The sequence below is a fragment of the Chrysoperla carnea genome, chromosome 3, assembly GCF_905475395.1.
Source record: "Chrysoperla carnea chromosome 3, inChrCarn1.1, whole genome shotgun sequence".
Classification (NCBI taxonomy): domain Eukaryota; kingdom Metazoa; phylum Arthropoda; class Insecta; order Neuroptera; family Chrysopidae; genus Chrysoperla; species Chrysoperla carnea.
Genome location: NC_058339.1, coordinates 70,855,482 through 70,879,398, shown reverse-complemented (window position 1 = coordinate 70,879,398; position 23,917 = coordinate 70,855,482). Strand labels below are relative to the sequence as shown.

Below are 23,917 nucleotides of genomic sequence, written 5' to 3'. Positions count from 1 at the left end.
ATTCCCAAATCCCGCATGTTTTTTAACCATTTCCATATCTTAAATCAGATACTGTGTATAATTTACATTTAACCCAAAATTTTTCCTAAATAGTGGTGTTCTATGGATGTCCGAGCCCATTATGGTTAATAGTATATTATTTAATACTCAAAATTATTCGAATCCCTGAACAGATTTAACTTCTAAATTTAGCAACTAATCATAATTAAAGCAAAATTTTTATATTTAGTTGATAAGTTTATATTGTATCAGTAATTTTAGGAGATAGATATATTTTTTCGATTCATCTTGTTTATAGAAATATTATCAAAAAATGTTTTTTTGTAATAACGCTTGTGTTAAGTGCAAATTGATAGTTGTAAAATTGTATAATATCCCATTTTTTAATAAAATTATAAAACATTTATTTATTGCTATTTATTTATACCTCCTACTCACGAAAATCGAGACGCATCTTAATCAAGTGTTAAGATGTGAGTTTCTGAAGATAAAGATCAGTATGATAAAACTAGCTGAGATAAATGGATGTATGTAGACTTCTTTAAGATGCTTGGGCTGTATATTGAATTCAAAATTCTCAAAAACTAGAAAACAAATTGAATGAAAAAAAAAACTTATTTTTACAAATATTACAAAATATTTCACAAATATTGGAAACATATAACACTGAATTTACATAAACTGTATATAATCACATATGGGACTCTGAATTAAAATAAAACATAGAATAATAAGCCTACTCAAGATTAGCCATAATTGCAAAGGTCACCGTTACCAATGAAAAAAAATAAAACATATGAGAGCAAAAATTTTTTAATTTCTTTAAAAAGATCCTAATATTTATATTCCACCCGGAAATTGGATTTAAATAAAACGAATGTCGAAAGCCAACATTTATAATATAGGGCATTTGTAGAGCAAAATCTTTTGTACGTTTTTTAATTACTTCATCAGTAACCATATCAAAAAGTTTTTTAATTTCGGTATTGTACGCGTAATTCATAAATATTTTACAAAAACATTGAATAAACCAAGCACCTTTATCTGGATCACGAAAACTTACAAAACCAGGACTAGTTGTATAACAAATAAGCATATCCGATTTATTTGAAATTGTTTTAACACTTTCACCTAAATTCTGATTTGTAGATGACTTATCTAGTTGTGGATTATCCCCTACATTTCCTATATTATGCTTCTTAAGAGCCCTATCTTCAAGAACACCTCGACATACTTGAAAAATTATAATTTTTGGTTTATCTTGTAATAGTACACAATTGGAATTACTGAAACTTTCTATAATTTCAGATGCTTTAATTTTATAATTGTCATGAGTCCAAAAAATGGTTTCTTCAGGACTTCTATCTTCACCTCCATGCGACATAACAATAACAAAACATGAATCAACTTCGCTTAACAATGTATTTGAATCATTCGTAAATTCTCTTAACTTAAGCCTCATATCCTTACGAGTTAAATTTTCCCAATAAATCCATTCAAATCCCATTTGAGTAAATAATTCTTTTAAATTTTTAGCATCAACATCAGCACCAAAACGTTTTTCATGTTCATTGTTCTCGAATTCTATGTTATTCACTACAAGTACAACACCCCTTTTAGAACCTTGATTTGGATACATATCTTCCGCTGCCGGAACATTTTTAATATCTTCTAATTGTGCATGCTTAGATGTTTTCACAATAATTTTTAATTTTTCTGAAGTATTTGAAGCCATTTTAATAATTTATTATTACAAATTATTAAAATGGCTATAAATTATTAATAATTAGCGGACTCATTACACAAACATATCAACTATTTATTAGAAATATCAATTGACAACGTTCATCAACAACTTATAAGTATAACTGTTTCTTATCAACTGATAAAATAAAAGAGCATAAAGGATTTATCTAATCACCAATGCGACAAGGTAAAAGTCCCCATACACTATTAAAATATTTACTTACGAAACAACTTTTTACTGCAAGCAATTTGATAGTGATTGTCAGGGGCGGATTTACGAATTTGCCGCCCATAGGCAGGCATCAAAGTGCCCCCTTTTTTCAAACAAAAATCTGTTTTATTTATTTGGAAATTAAAAAACAGTTCATTTTTCAATTATTTCAATGTACATTTTTACGCCCGACTTTTTCAACAGCAAATGTATTATCGATGGTTTTGTTCAGATCAACTTGTAGCAAAGTTTCAACTTCAATACACATTATAGTCAAAATACACATTCACGCAAAATTGACTAAAATTGAAAAAAATTCACATTTTTACATTTATATTATTATTATAAATTTTAAAAATTATAAAACACAAAATTTTTTAATAATTGAAACGAATTTTTTGCCCCTCCATTTTTTTTTTGCCGCCGTAGGCACAGGCCTACTTTGCCTACGCATAAATTCGCCCCTGTTGATTGTTGTTGCAACAGTTACAATCAAATCGGTTGCGATTTTTGCACAATAGCCAATTCTAAATATACTTTGCCTACGCATAAATTCGCCCCTGTTGATTGTTGTTGCAACAGTTATAATCAAATCGGTTGCGATTTTTGCACAATAGCAAATTCTAAATATAATTTTACAAAACGTCGAGGTCGAAACCGATGGAATAAGTGAATTGGTAGCAAATAAAATAAATAACATTCAAAATTTGAAGCTTTTATTATTTTTCATATATTTCTCATTCATTCAATTATTTTTAATACTAATAATAATTATATAGTTGTTTTAACAATCTGTACAAGCAGTATTTTTTAAATTAATTAATTAATTAATTAAAATTAATAATAATAATAATATTGTATATATAATGATCATATTATATTTTAATATATTTATATTTTTAATTAATCTTAAAAAGAAAAAATTAAAATTGAGAAAAATTACTAAAAGTTTTTTATTATTACTATTTTGTTTTTGTTTAAATAAATATACACACTTATAAAATATAATTAATTAATTGTTTAGAAAATGGTCCTCAGATATCAAAGATAATTATAGAAAACACAAAAATTATTTTCTGTTATATTTTATTATGCATACGAGATAATTTTTTATACAGGTTTTTTTTTTATATTATTATTTATAAATCTAATCAAAATGGTATTTATGACTTTTTATTATTCATTTATAATTAGTCAGTAGTGAAGTTTTAATTTCAAACAACATTATTCGTTTAAAAAATAAAAATGACAATATTTTCGGACTCCTAAGTATTCGTACGTACAAAACATTATCATTTGAAGGGAGTAATGAAAAAGAAAGCAAAAATATTATTTCACCTAAAAAACTGAATACTTGTTGCAGGCCATCCGTACAATGAGTCTTAATTTTCGAAAAATTAACAAAAATCTTTATGTGCGAATCATTGAAATCAACTAATCTTTATGGGAAACATGAGCCTTTTCCTGCGAAATGCAAAATTACTCTTAAGGTAGTATAGCAGAATCGAAGGTCACAGTTAACTACTTTTATTTTTTCTTTGCTAAGAGAAAAAAATTAGATTTGTTTACCGTACCATTAAAGAGATATAATTAATTAAAATTATACAAAATTACATGCACTCTTATGAGTGTCTCTGTTCAATAACCGGAAATTGATGATTTATAAAAAATTGGCACAATTGATCTCAAAAAAAAGTTGATTGAGTTAAAAAAACAATTGATTGAGTTAATTGTTGAAATACCATGTATAGACAGTGTTGATGACGCAATCTTTTGTTTTTGACGTCACCTAAGTAAAGAAAGATATTCACTCTTAGATAGTCACACATTCATAACTGATAATTATATTCCCATATAATACAAACTATAAAATTTGCGCCCTCGTGGATAAACAATAATGTTAACAAGAAAAGTTGTTAATTTAGTTGTTAAATAGTTGTTGTTTAAAGAAAAGTTTCAAACAAAAGTTGTTAATTTTTTTATAAGGAACATTTTTTACATTTAAACTTTTGTTCTAACTCTAACGGTTTACAAGATGTAAGTAAGTAAGTAAGACCCCAATTGACCTATGTTGCTCATTTACGAACTCGATCTCACTTTTTACGTCCTAAGCACTATAAAAATTTCAGCTTGATATCTCGTTTCGTTTTTCAGTTATTGCGTTGCCATTAAGACAATCGGAAATGGACTAATTAGGTGATTTTATGAACACCTGTACCAAAATTTTGTTCGTAGCATCAATATTTTTAAGCGTTACAAGCTTTGGACTAAAAAAGACTAAAATTTTTAGGTTATGTTTATGAATTTAAAAAAAGTTAAATTTGACAATTGAATTTTAGTCAAGTGAGTTTTTCAAAATGTTTTTATGATTTTTAATTATTGTTAGTAGGTGTCAAATTTGATTAATAAAATAATATATTGTGTTATTTAAGTTTATTATAAATTTTTTGTTGTAGGAAAACCATTCGAAAATGATCGCTGTTTTGATTAAACTGTTTCGCGCCTCGATAGTGCTATACTACCGTAAATAGCACTAATAATAATGTAAAGAGAAATAATGAAATTATAATCAAAATAATGCTGGTTTGAAAAAAGGACCTTGCAAACCACATTTTACATAAAAGATTTCCTCAAGAAGATCGAAAAAATCGTTGACCATTAGTTTTCTAGATATATCCAACAAAATTTTGGACGGTATCTAGTTTACACCTTATAAATTCGTAAAATGAGTGCCGCATTTTTTTGTTTTCATCCAAATTAATAATAAAAAATTATTTCTATCCACAAAATACATTCACTAGAAGTTAATAGGATTTTCAAAAAATAGTGAAAATCGATATTAGTCCATAAACTTACGTCGAAATAACTAAAAAATATATTATTCAAATTAAGGTGAGCATCTGTGGGCTGTATTATGCATTTTGTTAAAATATATCCCCTTAAGGACCCATAATAAAAATATTTAGCTAGATTATAAAATTATTTTTATCTAAATATTTTTATTGTGGGTCCTTAAGGGGATATATTTTAACAAAATGCAAAAAATATATAATCATTTTAAAAAAAAAAGTATAAATTGAAAAAATCGCACATAATTGAAAATAAAAACATTAAACATTTTTTTATAATTATGAATAAATTTAAATAATTTTCCAACAAATTTTTCCAGAATTGTAAAAGTTATGTTTCCGCTAACTAGTATGGATTTAACTACGAATAAATAAACGTTTTTAAATAAAAAAAAATATTGATGTAATAAAAAAAATCAATATTTGTTTATAAGACTCCCTCTCCCAATGATATTGTCATGACAGTAGACAAAATAAATAATTGAAATATTTTGATTTTTTTATCACTCCCAACGAAAAATTCTTTAAACTATATTTTCTTACTAAAATGAAAAAAACACTGAAAAATTTGTACAATAATTATTAAAATTTAGGTAAATATAATTCCGAGTCCCCAATCGTTAAAAACAATAGAGATAAACTTTAACTCCCTAAATTTTCCGAATAAACTAAAATGTAATAAAACTTTAAAAATAATTGTTATTGTTCTAAAAAGCTAAAAGAGTAACTTCGGCTTGATTGTTTCTTATGCGAAATATTTTGAGCAAATTTTTAAATTCTCGAACTATCAAAAAACAATTAACATTGAAAAAAATTAATGGAAAACTTATTAAAAATATTTCGCGTAAGAATATAACAAAGATTATGTAAATTTGATTCTTTAATTTGGAGAATTTTGGAAGCAAAATTCCTCGTTTTTTTGACATTTAGTTTTAGCGATTGGGCGTTCAAAAATAAAAAATTTTAACTTTCATAATATATTTAAAAAATATTTTCTATTATTAATAAAATAATTATTATATTATTTTTTTCGTTAAATTCTTACATTTTCTCACAAAACCAAAAACAAAATGAAAATCTGACAACATATTTTATTACGTAGGTCCAAATAAAATAATAATTTGAAAAACGAAAGGTATTCGAGGTATTGACCCACACAATATTATAAAAGTGAAATATTTCAAACGATGTATTAATCATTTAATGTTTCCTGAAACTACGACATGTCACTTCTCTTCTCATCAGTTATGAGAAAAGATTGGCATTCCCCGTGGTAAGAAATATAAATTGATACGGATTCTAGGATCATAATCTTTAATACTCAGAGAATCTCTCCTAGAATTTTAAACTTTTTTTTTTTAAATATTCGATATTGTCAATCGTGGAAGATTTGCATTCCTAATGTTGAATAATCCTAAGTTTATTCAGATCACGATCGTTAATACTCAATCGGGAATTCAAGATATTCAACTTTCACTCTCATTACATCCTTTTTTTGCATATTTACCTTTCGCGTTTAAGGTAGATGACTATAAAAGAATCCAGAAAAAAATACAGGCGAAGCAAGATGAAACGCGATCCTAAATGCAAAGCGTGAAATCGAGACTCCCGAACAGTAACATCAATTCTTGATTCATGTCAAGGAAATTCAGGTCCATTAGTCACAACATTTTAATTCTTAATGTATTAAAATAATGAAAATTTATTACTTACAAATAACTTTCAATGAAATGGCTGAAATTAACGTTTTTTGGAAGCCAGTAAGAAGGAAAATGATCAATACATCATCTTAGAAATACTTCCTCGAAAATACTTCTGTTCCTAAAAAACATAGAGCAAACGCTACAATAAAAGAAAAATACAAAAAGTGGTAATTGAATTGAATTATATTTTAGATCCTGTATTTATTTCTAGCAACGCCATTGGTTTTCCGAACTTTCATTTAGTGTATTTTTCTTTATCAACGTTATCTACTCTAAAACTCAGTTTCAGGAATCACTCTGTGTATACCGAGTGAATCGAATTATTACACATTCTTATTGGGGCTGGAAAAATATACTAGGTGTTTATAAACATGATAACCAATTTTTAGAGGTTTTAGGGAACATTCAATAAAACATTTTACTCCAAAATTGTAGATACCAAAATCATTCCTTTTCAAGATACAGAGGATTAAGTTTTAAAAGAAAAAATATGATAACGGTAAGTAAATTATCTGTTTTAGATTTCTTACACAAAAAATAGTCACATAAGTTTGTTCTTTTAGCATTGGTGTACTACACTCAATGTAAAAGTTTAAAAGAATAATTCTTTTGCAATGTTATAAGACTATTCTTTTACATTTACACTCGGTGTAAATAGTACAAACAGAAGAGTTCAAAAACATACCTGTTAATAAAATTAAATGATGTATAATAATTCTTTTGACACCCGGTATAATTATAAAAAATGATGCGCCATCCTTTGTCAATAAAATATTATTTTGTATTATTATGTCCTTATTTAATTACAATTTTTTTTTTAAATACATTGATTATTACAATAAATTAATAAATTTAAAATGTATACTGAGTGGGATACAAAATAAAACACTCAAAACAACTAATTAGTCTAGTTCAGGTGAAGTATGTGACAGGCACTGCTGTCAAAGTCACGCCAACAAATTTTTAATTTAAGAAAATTTTCATACCCGGAGATTTCTGTTTCAGTTGCCTAAGAAAATTTTTAACTGCGCGATACCCAAATAAGAAATAAAATCATTTTATTCCAACACTCGAAAACATTTTAAAAATTGTGATTTTCTTATTTAAATTTTTATCTCAAATGAAAAATCATGAATTTAAAACTTGTAGCTCAATTAAAAATTTTCTAGGCCCCTAAAAGAAATTCCCAGCTATACAAATTTTCGTTAATATCTCTTTCAAATTGTTAGGAAATGACAAATACTAGCCCTAGACCAATAATAATAAGTTTAGATTCTTACGATTCACAAGAAAAAAAACTATAATCATACAATTGAATGTTTTATTTTCCCATAAAGTGAGAGAATATATTGAAAATTTAGACTTTTTTTACAAATATCAATATTACTATTATTTTTCTTCTAAATTTTTTATTAGGTTGAGTCTGAAGGAAAAACTGTTATTAAAAAAAAGAGTGTTCGTTTTTTTTCCTTTGTGTTTTATAAAAATAGGGCCCACACATTATTATAAGTTATTTACTTTATTATTTTTCTTTAAGTGATGTCACCAGATCAGCTGAGATTATGTATAATTATCACAAATATAAAAATTATAAAAACATTAAATTTTTTTTTTATAAATTTTTTATTTTTTGAAGTGAAAGTGATGTTTTTTTTTTATTAATGAACCATTATTTATTTATTTTTATTTTATTTTTTCAACTTAATGTAAAAAATTTTAGTTAAAAGATTAATTTATTTTATGCTATTTATTAGTATTTTTTTAATTTTAAATAAATTTTAAAAAATTCTTTGAAGATAGGCTTGATATCGAAAGATTTCATTTTAGTACAATAAAATTAAATATTTATAAGAAGAAAAGTGTTGCATCTTTTAAATTTGACACAAGTGTTTATTAGATTGTAACAACTTCATAACGAAAAATCGAATACCAAGGGGCGAGCTTAAACTCTTTTTTGGAGGGTTTCGCGTCTCACTTTCGTAGTTGCATATTTATTTTGTAATTTGTAAAAACTGATTTTATTAAGAGGCCCCTCCCCCTCTGAGTATCGAGGTCGATTTTTCGATACGAAGTTGTTACAACCAAATAAACAACTAACACTTCAACAATGTTATTCTTTTTTTATAATGAAAAAATTGTTTAAAATTTTTCGTGATAGTTTCAGCTTTTAAGCTATTCTGTGAATCGTTACTTAATTGATGTGTTTCGATTTCGATTGATATAAAGCCATCTTAATCTCTTAAGTTTGTAATAAAAATTATAATTTCTCGAAATTTTTCCAAAAAAAAATTAAAACTTAAAAATGAACGACATGTTTACGTATTATGTAACGAAAAAACATTTAACTACGTAGTAAAATTTGTTTTTCATCTAGATTTTTTTAAATTATTTATTTAACATATTTATTCTTCCTACAAAGATAGTAAATTTTTTTATTATTTTTTTTTTTTGCCATAAAATAGTCTAAAATTTGCAATACAATTGACTAGTTGAAAATATTGGAACTTTTTAAAATACATTATTTTTTTTTAAATATTTAAAAAAAAAATTTGATCTCATATCGATTTTAAAATCTTTTTTTTTTTCTTGCAAAATAGAAAATATTTTTCATCATTGTTTATCACGAATTTTCCAAAGTTTTCATTGATTTATGTAATACTTAGTTCAAGATTTTTTTCTGTTCGTTTCATATGTGAATCGATGAGAAATTAATTAATAAAATTTGCTAATGTCTATTTTTTATCTTCTATGAGAAGGCAAAAAAATGTTCAAACATCGACGTACAGGAAAAATTTTGTGCCAAAGGACATTCATTGTATTTGCCTTTTTTTTATTATCACTATAATTTTTGTAATTAATTTTAACATTTAATTTCAACTAGGTATTTGACTTAAAAATATCGAACTTTATTCAATATATATTTAATTGTAAAAAATAATTCGGTTTCTAATCAAACTTCATCATGCTTATCTACGGCTTCGATTTTAAATTTATTTTGACAAAAAGTCAAATACCTATTAATAATACCCGTTTGTCTAAAACTGTTAATTCTAATCCGACTTATTCTTACCGTATTAAACCGAATAAGTAATTAAACACATTCTAAGTCCTTTTCATACATGAAAATACTGAAGTCGCCGACATTCAATGATTTACTTGTACACCAAGAAGACTAGAAAAGAAGGAGAGTTAACTTTGGATTTTAAGTGGGCTCATAAACGTCCGGTACTTGTAAGTTAAAATTATACGCGAAGTTGCGCGGAATCAATACGCATAGTCGTGAGGTACTATCAGCGCCGTCAAATTGAGATAAGCGAACTTACAAATGCCGGAGGTATATGGGCCCATCGTATGCTTTGCCCGAGATTCAGAGTTAAATATCCTTCTTTTCTAGTCTTCTTGCTGCCCACAAAGAAGTTTATTTTCGAGTACAGCGCCATTGCGAAAACTTCAATCTCGTACAATGTACTTGAAAAGATGACTGATCAGTAACAGTTAATTTATATAATTTTCATTGAGGAAGAAACAATTGAAGATTTTAGTATTTCCGAGTACGATAATTTAATGCAAAAAATTTATAAATATTTCATAGAATTTCTTTTTAAAAAATCCTTGAACTAAATAACCCCATATAAAACTTCATAGAATCTGGGACTTATGAATAAATCACAAAATGAATCATTAAAAAAATTATTTATATAAAAACGAAACACTTTTTTACGTATATTAAAATCGCCAGATTATTATAATTATATATTGTTGAGTGTAATTAATAATATTCAATTAAATAAAAACTAAGAATCTACTAGATAAAAAAAAATTTTTAAAGGAAAAAGGAATTACTTGTAAAAATAAACCAGAAATTTCGTTAAAAAAAATGTTAGTTTTTCTAAAATTCAGAGTTTTCTTAACAAATTATCCCTTTTTTTCTTTTTTCTTAACATTTCTTTGGAGAGTTTTCTTTAATATAAAAAAAAAAAGTTTTCATGTGCAATAAAGTAAAGAAAAATATGAAATTTTATTAAAAAAGATATTTTAAATTTTTCGTGTGTCTCTTTGGTATTTAAAAGTCTCAAAAGAAAGTTAAAAAAGTTCAAAAATAATAATAATTCGTTAATTTTAATTTCAATATAAATTTGTCCAACATATTTTTTCTCTATTCAAAAACCATTATTTTCTAATTTTAAAAACATATACTAGGTAGTTAGGTTTTAATTCAGGTCAATGATTTTTATACCTTTTAGTGTTATTTCAAGAATAATCTACTTATATTTAGAAGCAAACAAATGGAAAAATTAAAAAGAAGTTGATGAAAAAAAAACATTCAATAATTAGTATCTAGGCACAACATATTCAGTCATTGTGTAAATTCCAATGAATTCAACAAAGCAAAAAGAAAAGTTATAATATTCCCAATTTTTACTTTAGTTTCGTTAAAAGTACGCCCAAGGCCGCCTTGTCCGGAGATGCAAGGGGTACATAGCCCCCGGGCACAAATCAATCGCCTTTTACACATACTAAGCATAATCTGCAAGGTATGAAAATTACCTAACACTTATTATACTCAGAAAAATATAGGCACCCATATTGTTTTGATTCAATATAGATTGTATATTGATGGGAAAGATCTATCTAATAAGCTCGAATGGTTGCCTTTATTTTTGATAAATAAGTACACAACTCGATGTATTTATATTTATTCGAATAATTTAATATCCATGTTTTCTAAATAACATCCTTGCGAATATATTTAACAATTCCTGTGACAGTAGATTGAGATTGACAAAATCTTCCCCTAATAAGTATAGAATCGAAACAAGATTTCATAAAAGACGATATCATTAAAAACTTTGGCAACTTAAAAGCCAGAAAAATTGAATTCGATCTTTAAACTTCTATATGTTTAAACTTCTAACTTTATTTTATGGTAAGTATTAAATAAGAAAAAAAAGGGACATAAAAATAAATTTTGGTCTTTTATTGACAAGGGGGGCTTTTATTCGATTTTTGTATTCTTTTTGAACAACAATACAAAAATCGGATTCATTTAACGCTTGTTGCAGTATTTTCTATGGTATCGACCGAAATCGCGAATATAAAACCCTACATTTTGAAGAGGTGATAAACTATATTTTTGTGTTTTTTATTAATCTTCAGAATCAGTACATTTTATTCTCTCTTTCTCCCTCCAATTCTCAAATCATATTTTAGTAATTCTCAAACGGAAAAAAATCATTTAAGATTTATAAAATATTGAAGTCAAATGAAGATTTTTTTGTTTAATTAAGTTAAAAGAACTTTTTTCATCTAATTAACATAAAAAAGAAATACATTTTTATTTAGATTCATATGTGTATTATGTGACAAGGGAAAAATAAGGGCGAACGCAAATTGAGACTTAGCTTGTAAGGAGACGTGTCGCAGTTTTATGCAGATGTAGGTCAATGGATAATACAGGTTTATATATGATGAGTTCTTTATTCTTTTCTATATAATATAGCAGGCATCATGATTGCGTACAAACATCAGATAACTGCGTTACCCTTTGACTTCCATCTACTTAAAACTATATGACGTCACTTCACCAAGATGCATCTCGATTTACGCTCGACTTAATACGTCTAACAGGCGACAAAGAAACCGAATTGTGGACACATTTATATTAAATTTAAATAAACTTAAATTAAATTAATTAATTAATAAATACAACGAATTAAACGTTTTTGTTGTTGTTAATTTGATTCAATTGATAAATTTACGATATAAGAAGAGTATATATAATAATAATAATAATAAATGATTTAACGTTACTTGTTGTACCATTGCTAGAGAGTCATATTGTTTGTTTTTAATTTATAGTCCACAGTACAGCATCCTTTTTCAGCAAGTTGATTACTAATAGGTTGGACCATCGTACGTTGGCTTGGTTATGGCGACTGTAAAACATTTATTATTTGGGTAAATTCAGAAAAATGAGAGATTTTTTTTCGAAGAGCTCTAAAATTTTTAATGAGTTTGAACCAAAACTTTTATTTTTTAAATGTTTGCACAAATGAAATTAACTGCTCTAATAAGAATTTCTATGAATAGAAATCAAGAAGACAATTTAAACAAAATTCTTGATATAATTTTTTCCTTGTCCAATCAAGAATAATAAAACTTAATGTTATACTTATCGATTTCATTGAATGATTCTCGCCATTATTGTTTAAAGTGTTTTAATTATTTACAGTTGTATAATTACGTGTATTTTCTTTAAACTTGAATATTTGCACTAAATTCATGAAAATTGACCTCACTTATCCTCCCATTTGTCCACAATTTTATGGATTTTAATTTTTTGATGCGGAATCCTAATTTTTTGTACATAAAATTTAGCCAATGATACTGATAATGTAACTTTCTACAGGTGAAATAATTTTTAAAATTGGTTAAGCATTTAATTCAATTCAAATCACCCCAAAAAAACTATCTACCATTTTTTGCCCCGTTAGGTGATGAGTTTCAATAAAATGCGAAACACGCCTTCCATTGTCCTATTGTCCTATACAAACTTTGCCCCCATTTTTCACCCCCTTGGAGGTAGAATTTCGGAAATTTTATCAGATGCCTACGTCATACAAAGAACACGCTCTCCAAGTTTTAGATCTCTACGATCAGCGGTTTAGGCTTTGCATTATAAAATCAAAATTGTTTTATTATATCTTTTAATATTATTTTGAAAATTTACGAGGATAGTTGTTCTGAATGTTATCACTTTTTTTTTCCTTGTTTAACACACTGATAGTAATTTATTAAACAAAGAGATACTATAAAGTGGTAACATATTATTGAACAATTTTTAACAAGCATCTTAAAATTGATTGTTAACTTAATTTTCTTAAAATTCTAAATAGATAATAAAATAACAAATAAACTGTTTAGATCCGACATTTTACAAAGCAGAATGTCCATCGTACAACAAAACAAAAAATAAAATTTCCCAGGTGTCGGAAAACAAGCACCCTCTTTATAAAATGTCGGACTAAATCACTTTCCTATATGATACATTATTATCTTAAACAGATATTTTTAAATTTAAGATTATATCGCAGAAAAGTTTCCATAGCTCCGTCAAAGAAAAACATCCTATCTTTCACAAATTACCCAAATAACAAATATTTTAATGTCACAACAATGAAGCCACTTACAAAGTCTTCATTGTGTTAGTAATCCGTTCATATAAAAAGAGCGATGTGCTGTGGTCTATTGTTTTTATTTATTAATGATGGAGTGCAATTAATTTTTTATTTATTATAATTTATTATGCGCTACTTAGTAGAGTCATTTATATATATAATATGTATAATAATATAGTATACTATTTTATAATTATATAAATACAATATATTACAGTGAGAGAGAGAGATAGTAAATAAACAAACATACACGCACACACACACAAGAGAGAAGATATTATTATTATGATTTTTTTTTCTATTTCAGTAATTTTTATTTTTTAATAATTGAAAACTACATTTTTCTTTTGTTTATTTTTGTACACGGTGTTTTATTTTAAACTTCGGGTATAAAATTTCTTATAATTGTTTATATCGAACAAAAGTTTCATACAAAAGTTGTAGAATTTGCATGATGGCATATTAATTACGTATTATTAATAATTATTTTAGAATCCTATTTTGAAAAAAGAAAACCTTCATTTTTCATTATTTTATTACAAAATAATAGGTACTTTTTGTTGAAGAACAGATTTTTAGGATATTATTTTAAAAAGATTCATTCGCAAAGGAAATTATATAAAAAAAATATTATATAATTTTACGACAAGGATAATTGCAATAATGTAAATCATTCAAAGAAGTATAACATTAAAATTATCAGAAAAATACAAGTAGCCACAATAATTATATTTCTATAATAGCTCGAAATTCCTGTGTTCTCAGCATTATTATCATAGTTCCTAGATTTTGAAAGTTTTTGAAATTTTTTGTATTAGCAATTAATTTTACTTTGTAGGTATTAAAAACACAAAATTTCAAATTTGAATTTCAGGTAAATTAAAATTTTAATTTTTGTTATCAGCAGAATTGCATATTAATAATATCTGATGACATTTTTAGAAAGGGGAACGTTAATTTGCAAGAAATATGTTTTGATCAAAAGTTTTATCAATTATGATTACATCAAAACACATTCCCTGATAATTAAAAGTTTTTCGGAGCCCTAAAACTGTTTTCAGAATTTTGCTTATAACAAAATTTAAAATTTTAATTCTACAAACATAGAATCAAGTTTGAAATTTTTCATTTTCGATACCTACCAAATAGAATCAATGGATATTTTTTTATAAAAATTTGCGTTTCATCGGTCACCAATTTATTACTCGCTTTTCATGAAATTCACGAAAGGTTATTAAATTTAGATATTTTTCCCATTTTCCTAGATCAATTTTGGTATTATATAAACGCGTATTTCGACTAACATTTATAAAATACAAAAATTGGTCTATTGGGGTAAAAATCGAAATTCAATTCGAAATATCTTATGGCTCTCAATTATTGTCTTTGATAATATATTTGTAAAGCTTTACATATACTCTGTCATAAAAACGCACATTTTCACTGCATAACCGAAAATGGTGAATTTCGAATAAAAAGTATTTATGGCAATAATCTTGAAAATCTACCACAAGATTACCTTGGTCGATTCCTTTCAAGTTCTTCAACTCTATCCCAAAGTTTTCCTTGAATTTGAATAAAATTTAAACTCGAATGTTAAAATAAGAACACCGTGTACAATGAAAGGCGCGTCGAGTGTGACACCTATTTATATATATTTATTTATAAATATAATTATAGCCTAAAATCTAGATATCCAATCACCAAATGCATGCGATTTTTTGTTTTTTATTTTATTTTTTTTTATCAATTTTTGTGAGTTTATAAAAAAATATAATAAATTTTTTTTGTTAGATTGCATTAAAAAAGTGTTTTTTTCTTCTAGGCTATGCGAAACTGTTAATTTCACCAAGTGTATATAAAGCAAAGTTTACGTTATTTTCTCCAAACTGTTACTCTGTACTAAATTCTTATTATGCTACGGTAATAACAAAGATCTTATACAAAATTAACTGAAATTATATAATTATTTAAAAAAAGTTGGCCTCTAAAAATATTATTCATACAAATTTCCACAGTATCATTATTAAGATAAACTTTTCAAAAAATAGGAAAAGGTTATCAGAAGAAATTTTTTTTATCCGACACATCGAATCAATTGGAGAAAATAACAAAAATTAATCGATTAAGTTAGTATTTGAACTTCTACAGTAGTAAATTCTAAGTTACCTACCGTTTAATAAAAAAATTCACTCATTTTAACCGATTTAAAAAAGTAAATCGAATACGACCAAGTCATAATTTAGTTGAATTCAGAAATGCTGAATACGAAAATAATGAATTATTTTTCTGACCATTATTTTAAGCTTTAAAAATAATTTTTCAAAGTAAAGTTCAGGAAATCTGAAATAATTTTACTGAAATATATTGAAATATGATTTGATACAAAAGGAAGTTGAGTCGCTTGTACTAAATTCGATATGCAGAGTCTATAACGTGAAAAACCATATTAAGCTTTTCGCAAAATACTATTAACGTTTTACTTTTTATAATACACCGGTGTCGTATTCTTGTTTTTGAAACTGAGTGTAAAAACGTTAAAATTTCTAGCTTACACCAGATCTATATACAAAAAGCTACAATTTGGCGCTCTAGCAGGATTATTTTACAGACAATCCACATATTTTATGTCATGGTTAGTCTCTGTAAGTTTAACAGATTATACTAATTAGATAAATTCGTGTTACTAAATCGTTCGACTTGGTCGTACATGAAAAATTCAAAATATGAAATTATCAGTCACATAGCTTAAAAAAAATTAAATTAGATCCGCGACTCAACCACTACACAGTTAAAAGAAATGAAATTCAAGTAGATATTTCTACACAATTATAGTCAAAATCAGTTATAACGATATCGTTTATAATACCCAATCGGTTGTTAGACCGAATTGGCAAGGTCTTAACCAAGTCCAAATATAAACACATATGTGAACATATCGTCTATAACGGATATAAAACAATATATCGGTTTAAACGACCAACCATCATTAAAATTAGTCGTTTATAATGACCAACGTATACTATTTTGAACAAAATAACATAATTGGGTAGATGACTGCTATCGAAATTTCCCCATTATTCATAAAATTGTAAAAGTAGACTTGATACCACAACAAAAGTTGAAAATTAAATTAAATCGATTAAAAAACGAAGAAGTTATAAGCAAAGATTGTTGCTGTCTTTTTCTTGCAAAACAGAATTTTATATGTAGTCTGATACTCAACAATCGACTTCAAATATCTTCTTTGTTTAATTAGAAGTTTTAAACGTTCATATTTTGCGTACTTTTAAGATTTTTAAAATTCACTTCACTTTTCTGCTCATGCAGTAAAAATTCTTAACCTGAACTTAATAAAAAGTAATTTAGTCTTCATCCCAATTCCCAGTTGTATTCAATTTATTTGGAACCTAATAAAACAATGGAGGACTAATTTTATCTACCCAGTTCAACCTTTTAATATTCCAGTCCCTTGGCCGGGCTTTCATTTTTCTTCGTATTCGAGTGATTTTTTGTAAAAGAATCAACCATATTAAATCCTCATCTTTCTCAAAATCAAAAATAATGTATATCGCTTATAATGACTATCATATATAAATATCGTAATTGTAGAACTACTTAATATCGTTATAACCGGTTTTGACTATATTACTAAATGAATCTAATCAAACAAAAGTTTTAACTGTATGCATGTATGCGATACCATATCGTAAAATAAAAAAAATTAATTTATTTAAAAACAAAAAAAAAGTACATAAAATTATGAAAAATTGTCGGGACCAAATTGTAAACCAAATGGTAGCGACAACAATTAAAATTTATAAAAGATTGTTTTTTTTGAACAACACAACAATTGGTGAAGAAGATGTATACAACATTTATGCATATAGAAAAAATGTGCTCAACACATTTTTCATCCTTTTATTTTTTAACCAGCTGATTAAATAATATTGTCTCTATTTGTGTTTTTTTTTTATGTTTAAAATATAATACATCGTAAGGATGAAATAAATATATTATTTATAATTAATTATTTATATATATATTATCATCGATAATTCATTTTGTTAAAACTAATTATAGTTCATTCAGTATTATAACAATGACGTATGTGAAAGCAAATGACGTAATTAAATTTCTTTGCCATGTAGAATGGAGCGATTTTTAAAAAAGTGATCATTCTGAAACGGAAACAAAATATCAAAATGTTTTTAGGCTTTAGTTTAAAAAAATATTTTAAATTTTTTGATTAGCTTGCCTTGTTTTCTTTCTTATTTTGTCTAATCTTTTTAAAATTATTTCAATCATTTGATACTGGTTTGAATAAAGCTCAATATAGAACTCGAGTTTTGATTCAACGAAGTGCTCTAAAAATTCTTGATATACACAGCCCCAATTGAGTTTTTAAAATAGGATTTCTAAATTGAGCTTTGCTCGAGTCAATAAAGCCCGTAATCATATTTAACAAAACCAATACCACGATTTGTATACGTTCTAAAAAAACTTTCATTATTACAAGCAAACGGTGGCTAGCTTTGTCAGACTTAGAAATTTCTGAAAAAATTAGCTGAAAATATTTCAAATAAACATTGCTGACTTTCGTCACTCGAAAAAATTCTTAATAGTTCCATAAATTTTGCCACCCAAAGTATTTCCGATGTTCAGTCACAGCCAACGCTTTTTCTAATTAAGTCGAATTAGAAAACTAATCAATCTTTTAACCAGTCATGTGGGTTTAATAGAGATTCTCATAAAAATTATACACAAGTTAGATGTATTAAGAAGATTTCCAATTGGAAGCGGTTTTAAAATAATGATATTTCATATTCGTTTCAAAATAATCTTTAAACGCTCCACCCCATAACACACTTATGTTCATCAAATGTGTAATCATTTCATAAATATAAGTGTACTCCAGACTGTATACAAGGTGTACTTGAAACTATCGCTTTAGAAGAAGTGATATAGAATCAAATGGAGAAATTCTAAGGAAATTTCTTTGAAATATAATCTCTCTAAATCACTCTGCGCTAGTTTCTAGTTTTTTGATACCTTATATCAAATCAGTCTACAGTAAAAAATGAGAATTGATAATAATATTTGAACACTAAGTCCCTAAAAAAATAAATCAATCAGCTGCAGCACCATGGGGCGCGGAGTAATAATGGTGTTTTTAAATTTACAATAAATAAACCTATATATGTTTGTTTTTTTTTTTTTCAAAAATATTTACAACACGATGATTGACGCACCGAGAGAAAAGTATCCTTTTTTGTTTGTGTGTGTTTTATATATATATATAATACTCAAAATCTTCAAAACAAAAAAAAAGTATAGAGCTCCAACAATATCCAAAAATTCGACGACTAGTGTGTTGTGTGGGATGTCATCTACTGTTTTATTTAGGTCGAAAACACTTAGTTAAAAATCACTTGGGTTGTTCTTCAAACTTGTATTATGTGGCAGTAGTTAAATGTATTTAGTACGTTTATGAGATGTGACATTCCGTAGGCATCTTGCAGCAAACCGAGATGACGGAAGGCGTAGATAGTACATATTTGGTACAATTTGTTTCTCAAACAAATACTTTAGCTAAGCCATCAGCACCAGCACTCGCAATAAATGGTCGCGAAGGATGAAATGCCACATCCAATATTGATTCATCGAATTTCTTACGATGCGCTGTGATTTCTTGCACACATGTTTTATTATCTAGATGCCATAATCGAATTGAACAATCATGGCTACCTGATAATAAATACAAACCAGTTGGATCAATTGCTAGACTTGTCACCGCTTCGAGATGTGCAACCATCGAATGTACTATTTTGCCAGTATTGTTATCCCAAAATCGAATATGTCGATCTTCGTGTGCAGTCACACTTAGCGGTAATGTTGGGTGGCAAACAACTCGATTGATTTGTCTACCCGTCGCACTGCTAGTAATATCTTGTGTAGCTTCAAATTTCACAACAGGCGTCGCTCTTTCTGAATCGTAAATAATGCAATATCCATTATTGTAAGCAGATATAATACGATTTGTTTCATCTCGAACAAAATCAACGGATGTTGGCACTGCATCTTGCTCTGTTGTAAATGAATTCAGCAAGGGCACTTTGGTTTGAGGTGACCATAATTTAACAGTCCCATCTGCTGAAGCTGATAATAATTGTAGTCTTTGATTATGCACAGCTAATCCCCAAATAGCATCTGTATGTCCCTCGAGACTTGCTGACAATACACTTGGTTCAAATGAATCGTAAGGATCAATATTAGCATGGGGCATTGCCCAACACCGAATTATACCGTCTAATCCGCCCGAATAACATTGATCACCCATACCAGACATTGCAAGACATAAAACAGGCCCACTATGTGACCGGAATGTGTATAAGGGTTCAACATCTAACGATGCAGATTTTTTAGCGGGTACCGTTTTTTGTAAATTCCATAATTTCAGCGTATGATCTTCGCTAGCAGTAATTAACACAGATTCGGTAGGATGAAAAGCTAACGCTCGTACACCATCAAAATGACTGCGTAATGTATATTTAGCATTCCAAGTTTTTCTAAAAGCTTCTTTATTAGTTGTAATATCGTATGTAGCTTCGGCATCATTGTTTACAGTTAATTGTGCCAACTCACCTAAACCCAAGCCTCCATCCATGTTTTCATCGTCGCCAAGCTCACCAAGTGGTCGACCAGGAACATCACCAAATACTATACTTTGACTCCAATTTGGGGGTGCTGCATCACCTTGTGATCTAATATCAGCTTTGTATCCTCTGTTTATATTTGAGTCCTCTGCTTCTGTTAAAAGATTTAGTTCATTTAAAACTTCTTCGGCTTCGGCATCCACGTCATCAGCTAAGCCTTCATTTAAAATAATTGATGATTTTCCTTTGTTTCTAACATGACTTTTTGCTGAGCGTACATCATCATCAACTTCTTCGGTTGTATCGAGGTCTAAATCATCGGACATGTCGTCATCATCTTCCATATCAACATCTTGTTGTTGTAAGAATTCAAAATTTGCCATTACAGCAGCTTCTGTATCCAATATCATTGCTTCCGCTAAAGAACTAGGTTGTGCTTTTTTAGCTGGTGTTCTGCGACCTGGATTTTCACTTGCTCGTTTATTTGATTCATTACTATTTATATTGGATCCATTTAAGTTTTCCTCTTGCTCGGCGTTATTGTTCAGACCTAGCAAGGAACGTACACGATTTGAGCGTACATCTATAATTGTATCAGTATATCCAATTTCTTGTAAATATTGGCGAAGAAGTTGTCGACCCTGTCGCCAAGTAACATTCGATACTGAACTAAATGGTGCTTCGGAATCACCAGGCATTTCACTTACTGGATCATCTACAGGAGGTTTGATTTCACCCTGATTTAAATCGACACCATACTTTAGTTTATGAAATTTAGCGCGTTCTTGTTTTAAAGCATATTCGAGCATTTTAATTCTTCGTACTAAATCATTTTTCAAATTTTCTTGACCTTTTCTTTCACCTTGTAAAAATGCAATTCGGGCCTAAAGAATAGAAAAGAATATTTTCTTTAGTTACAAATTTATGAATAAATGAAAATTTTCTTAAGTCAGTAGTACACTCTCGGCAAAACATTTCAATTTAGTTTCAAATATTGGTCGAGTTTTTCGAATTATATTCTCAACTTAATTTGCTTTGGAATTATTTTATCTATATTTTAAACGAAGGAGACGCGAACGTTAAATTTCATCAACTGCGTTTCAAGAATACTTTGCAATTATGTTAAATAAAACGTAGAAATCAAAATCTGCTTTTTTCTTACGATCGTGGTTCTCGAATGTTAACGTTATCTTCTCTATCAAAATTACTAGTTCAAATATACTACCAACAATAAAATTTTCATTTATGGTGTAGTTAAGAGCATCGTCTAGATGAACTGAGCCCTCGGTAGCTTTCAGTTACTATCGGCACCCCATTCGTCGATAAATCTTATTATTAAATACATAGGGTGTCTGTATTAACTGAATGCTTCCGAATGCTCCGTTTTACAAGTCGTGACAAATAAAAGCTTAAGTGAAATAACCATCGGGGAAACTGTCGTAATTGAAATTTTCATTAATCCGTTCAATATATGAAAAGAAGTTACGTGAGTTAAACGCAAAAAGTTGAGTATGAATTTGAGTCTCAATGAAGAAGTTTAGGAATTTTTATATAAAACTTCATTTAAAAAAATTGTTTTGATATGCATTCTGTCTAAAACATTTGGTACCAAGCAATCGAAAAAGGAAGGTGGAAATGGAGAAAAATCAATAGAAACAGTGAAAATCTAGAAATCAAACTTCGTACAAAAGATTTAAATGAATATTTCGAGATAAGAATTAACTAAAAACCATTTTTCGATGTTTTAATGCTACAGAAACCACTGTTTTTATTAAGTTCTTTTTACGAAAAACTAGGTTTCCTAGGTTTTTTTAATTAAAAAGTTTCAAATGGATTTTTCGAAAAGATTTATTTATAACTTTGAATCCGAAATTCTTGATATTGGTATATCTAATTAAAAACTGAAGAGAAATTTTCAAAATTGAAATTTATTTACTCAAAAAAACGTTAAATAATTATAATAATTTAATGAACTCGAAAAGGTAAATAAAATTATAATTCTAATAAATTCTAAAATGATCAGTTGTAAACTTTTTAAATGACTCAAAAAAATTTTAAAAAATTTTATACAATTACTAATCGGTCCGACAAAAAAAACAAATAAATCACTTGTCAAAAAAATTGTGTCCTATATATATTTTTTTTTTTGCATACATTCAACAAATTAATCAAATCCAACATCATATTCAAAAAAATTTAACTCAAAAATTTGTTCAAAGATTACATAATAAAATATTTTTTAAATCATTAAAAAGTATAAAGACAAAAAAAAATTTTTAAATACCTGTAATTCGGCTCGATCAACTTCCCATTGCGATCGTTCTAACTCGAACCTAGCCCATTCATGTTGAATAAAATGTAATATTCCCGGTATTGAATATTGTGGTGTTTGATTTGGTTCATCATTTTGTTTGTTATTAATTATAGAACCTGTTTGAGGTCCTAATTGACCTCCGTTTTGATTTGTGACAGAATTATCTTCCATTGTGGGTGCACCGCACTGACTTGGTATCTTCATGACATGGCTTCCATTACAGATTTACTAATACCAAGTACTATTTATATTTTTTGTTAGTATCCGTGTGGATGTATTTCAATCATGATCATTAAAAACACTTTTATAAATCGATTAAACACTTTTATTTATTGTTAATCACATACATTTAAAATAAATAACTTCATAAAAACATATTTTTATTTAGCGTATTCTCTTCTTGTACAGTCAACAAACTCCATCACAGTCACACAAAGGTTTTAACACATTTGACTGCATCTGGCAGGCAGCTATATCTCTTTTTCATCCATATATTTGTTATGCATTTTACTCACTCTCTCCCCCCACTGAACTGATTGTCTGGAATAAGAATACCTAATTCGTACTTAAATCCAATAACTCAAAATTCAATCTTACCAACATTTATTATCTATTACCAAACAATTTAATTTTATCTATTCGAAAATAAATTTAAATACATTTCAAGTAGGTGGTAAGAATTTTCTAAGTAGGCTGCAAAAAAGAAAATTTTGCGGACTAAATATTTTAGGAAATTTAAATGATTATGATTAAATGCTCTGTAGAAGAAGGAATATTGAAAAAATTTTGAATTAAGATTGTTAATGAAATTGATATATTTGCGATTCACCAAAATGTATAAATTTAAAATAAATTACATTAAATTCATCATTTTTCTTTAAAAATTCGACTCATGAAGTTTATTAAAAAAATTCATTACTTAAAAAAAATTTTTAACAATAGGAAAATTGATGAATTTTCTATTAGTAATAATTATATACTCTTCATTTATATAGTATAGGTAAACTTTTTTATAAAAGTCAAGTTTGTAAATTGTAACGTTTAGAAATATGAAGAAACGTATTTTGATTTAGTTTTTTATAAAATATCACTTAATTAGTCCATTTCCATTTGCTTGTCTGTTCGTGAACACGCCAAATTAAAAACGAAAAGAGACAACGAGTTTAACCTATGGTAGCATATTTAGGCCTGAAGTCTTTTGTAATTGTAAGTCGCAAAAGTTAGCAATAAGAAATTTAAGAAAAGTTTAAAACTAAAGAA

General features: G+C 27.2%; 2 protein-coding genes across 4 annotated transcripts; both read right to left on the bottom strand.

Annotated features, from left to right (window-relative positions):
• Positions 1-605: 605 nt before the first annotated feature.
• LOC123294631 (caspase Dronc-like) lies at positions 606-1,802 on the bottom strand. Its single transcript, XM_044875725.1, has one exon. The coding sequence runs from the start codon at positions 1,733-1,735 to the stop codon at positions 737-739; it is 999 nt and encodes a 332-aa protein (XP_044731660.1). The 5' UTR covers positions 1,736-1,802; the 3' UTR covers positions 606-736.
• A 16,139-nt stretch (positions 1,803-17,941) lies between these two features.
• Positions 17,942-23,093, bottom strand: LOC123295248 (striatin-3). Of its 3 annotated transcripts, none has more exons than XM_044876517.1 (3): positions 22,628-23,093; positions 20,495-21,227; positions 17,942-20,356 (listed from the first exon to the last, which is right to left on the bottom strand). In XM_044876517.1, exons 1-3 carry the CDS (start codon positions 22,859-22,861, stop codon positions 19,263-19,265), a joined length of 2,061 nt encoding a protein of 686 aa, XP_044732452.1. In that variant the 5' UTR covers positions 22,862-23,093; the 3' UTR covers positions 17,942-19,262. The 3 variants fall into 3 exon arrangements, with proteins under 3 accessions (XP_044732452.1, XP_044732454.1, XP_044732451.1); XM_044876519.1 differs by having other exon boundaries at positions 17,942-20,363; positions 20,574-21,227; XM_044876516.1 differs by having other exon boundaries at positions 17,942-21,227.
• Between the last annotated feature and the right edge of the window lie 824 nt (positions 23,094-23,917).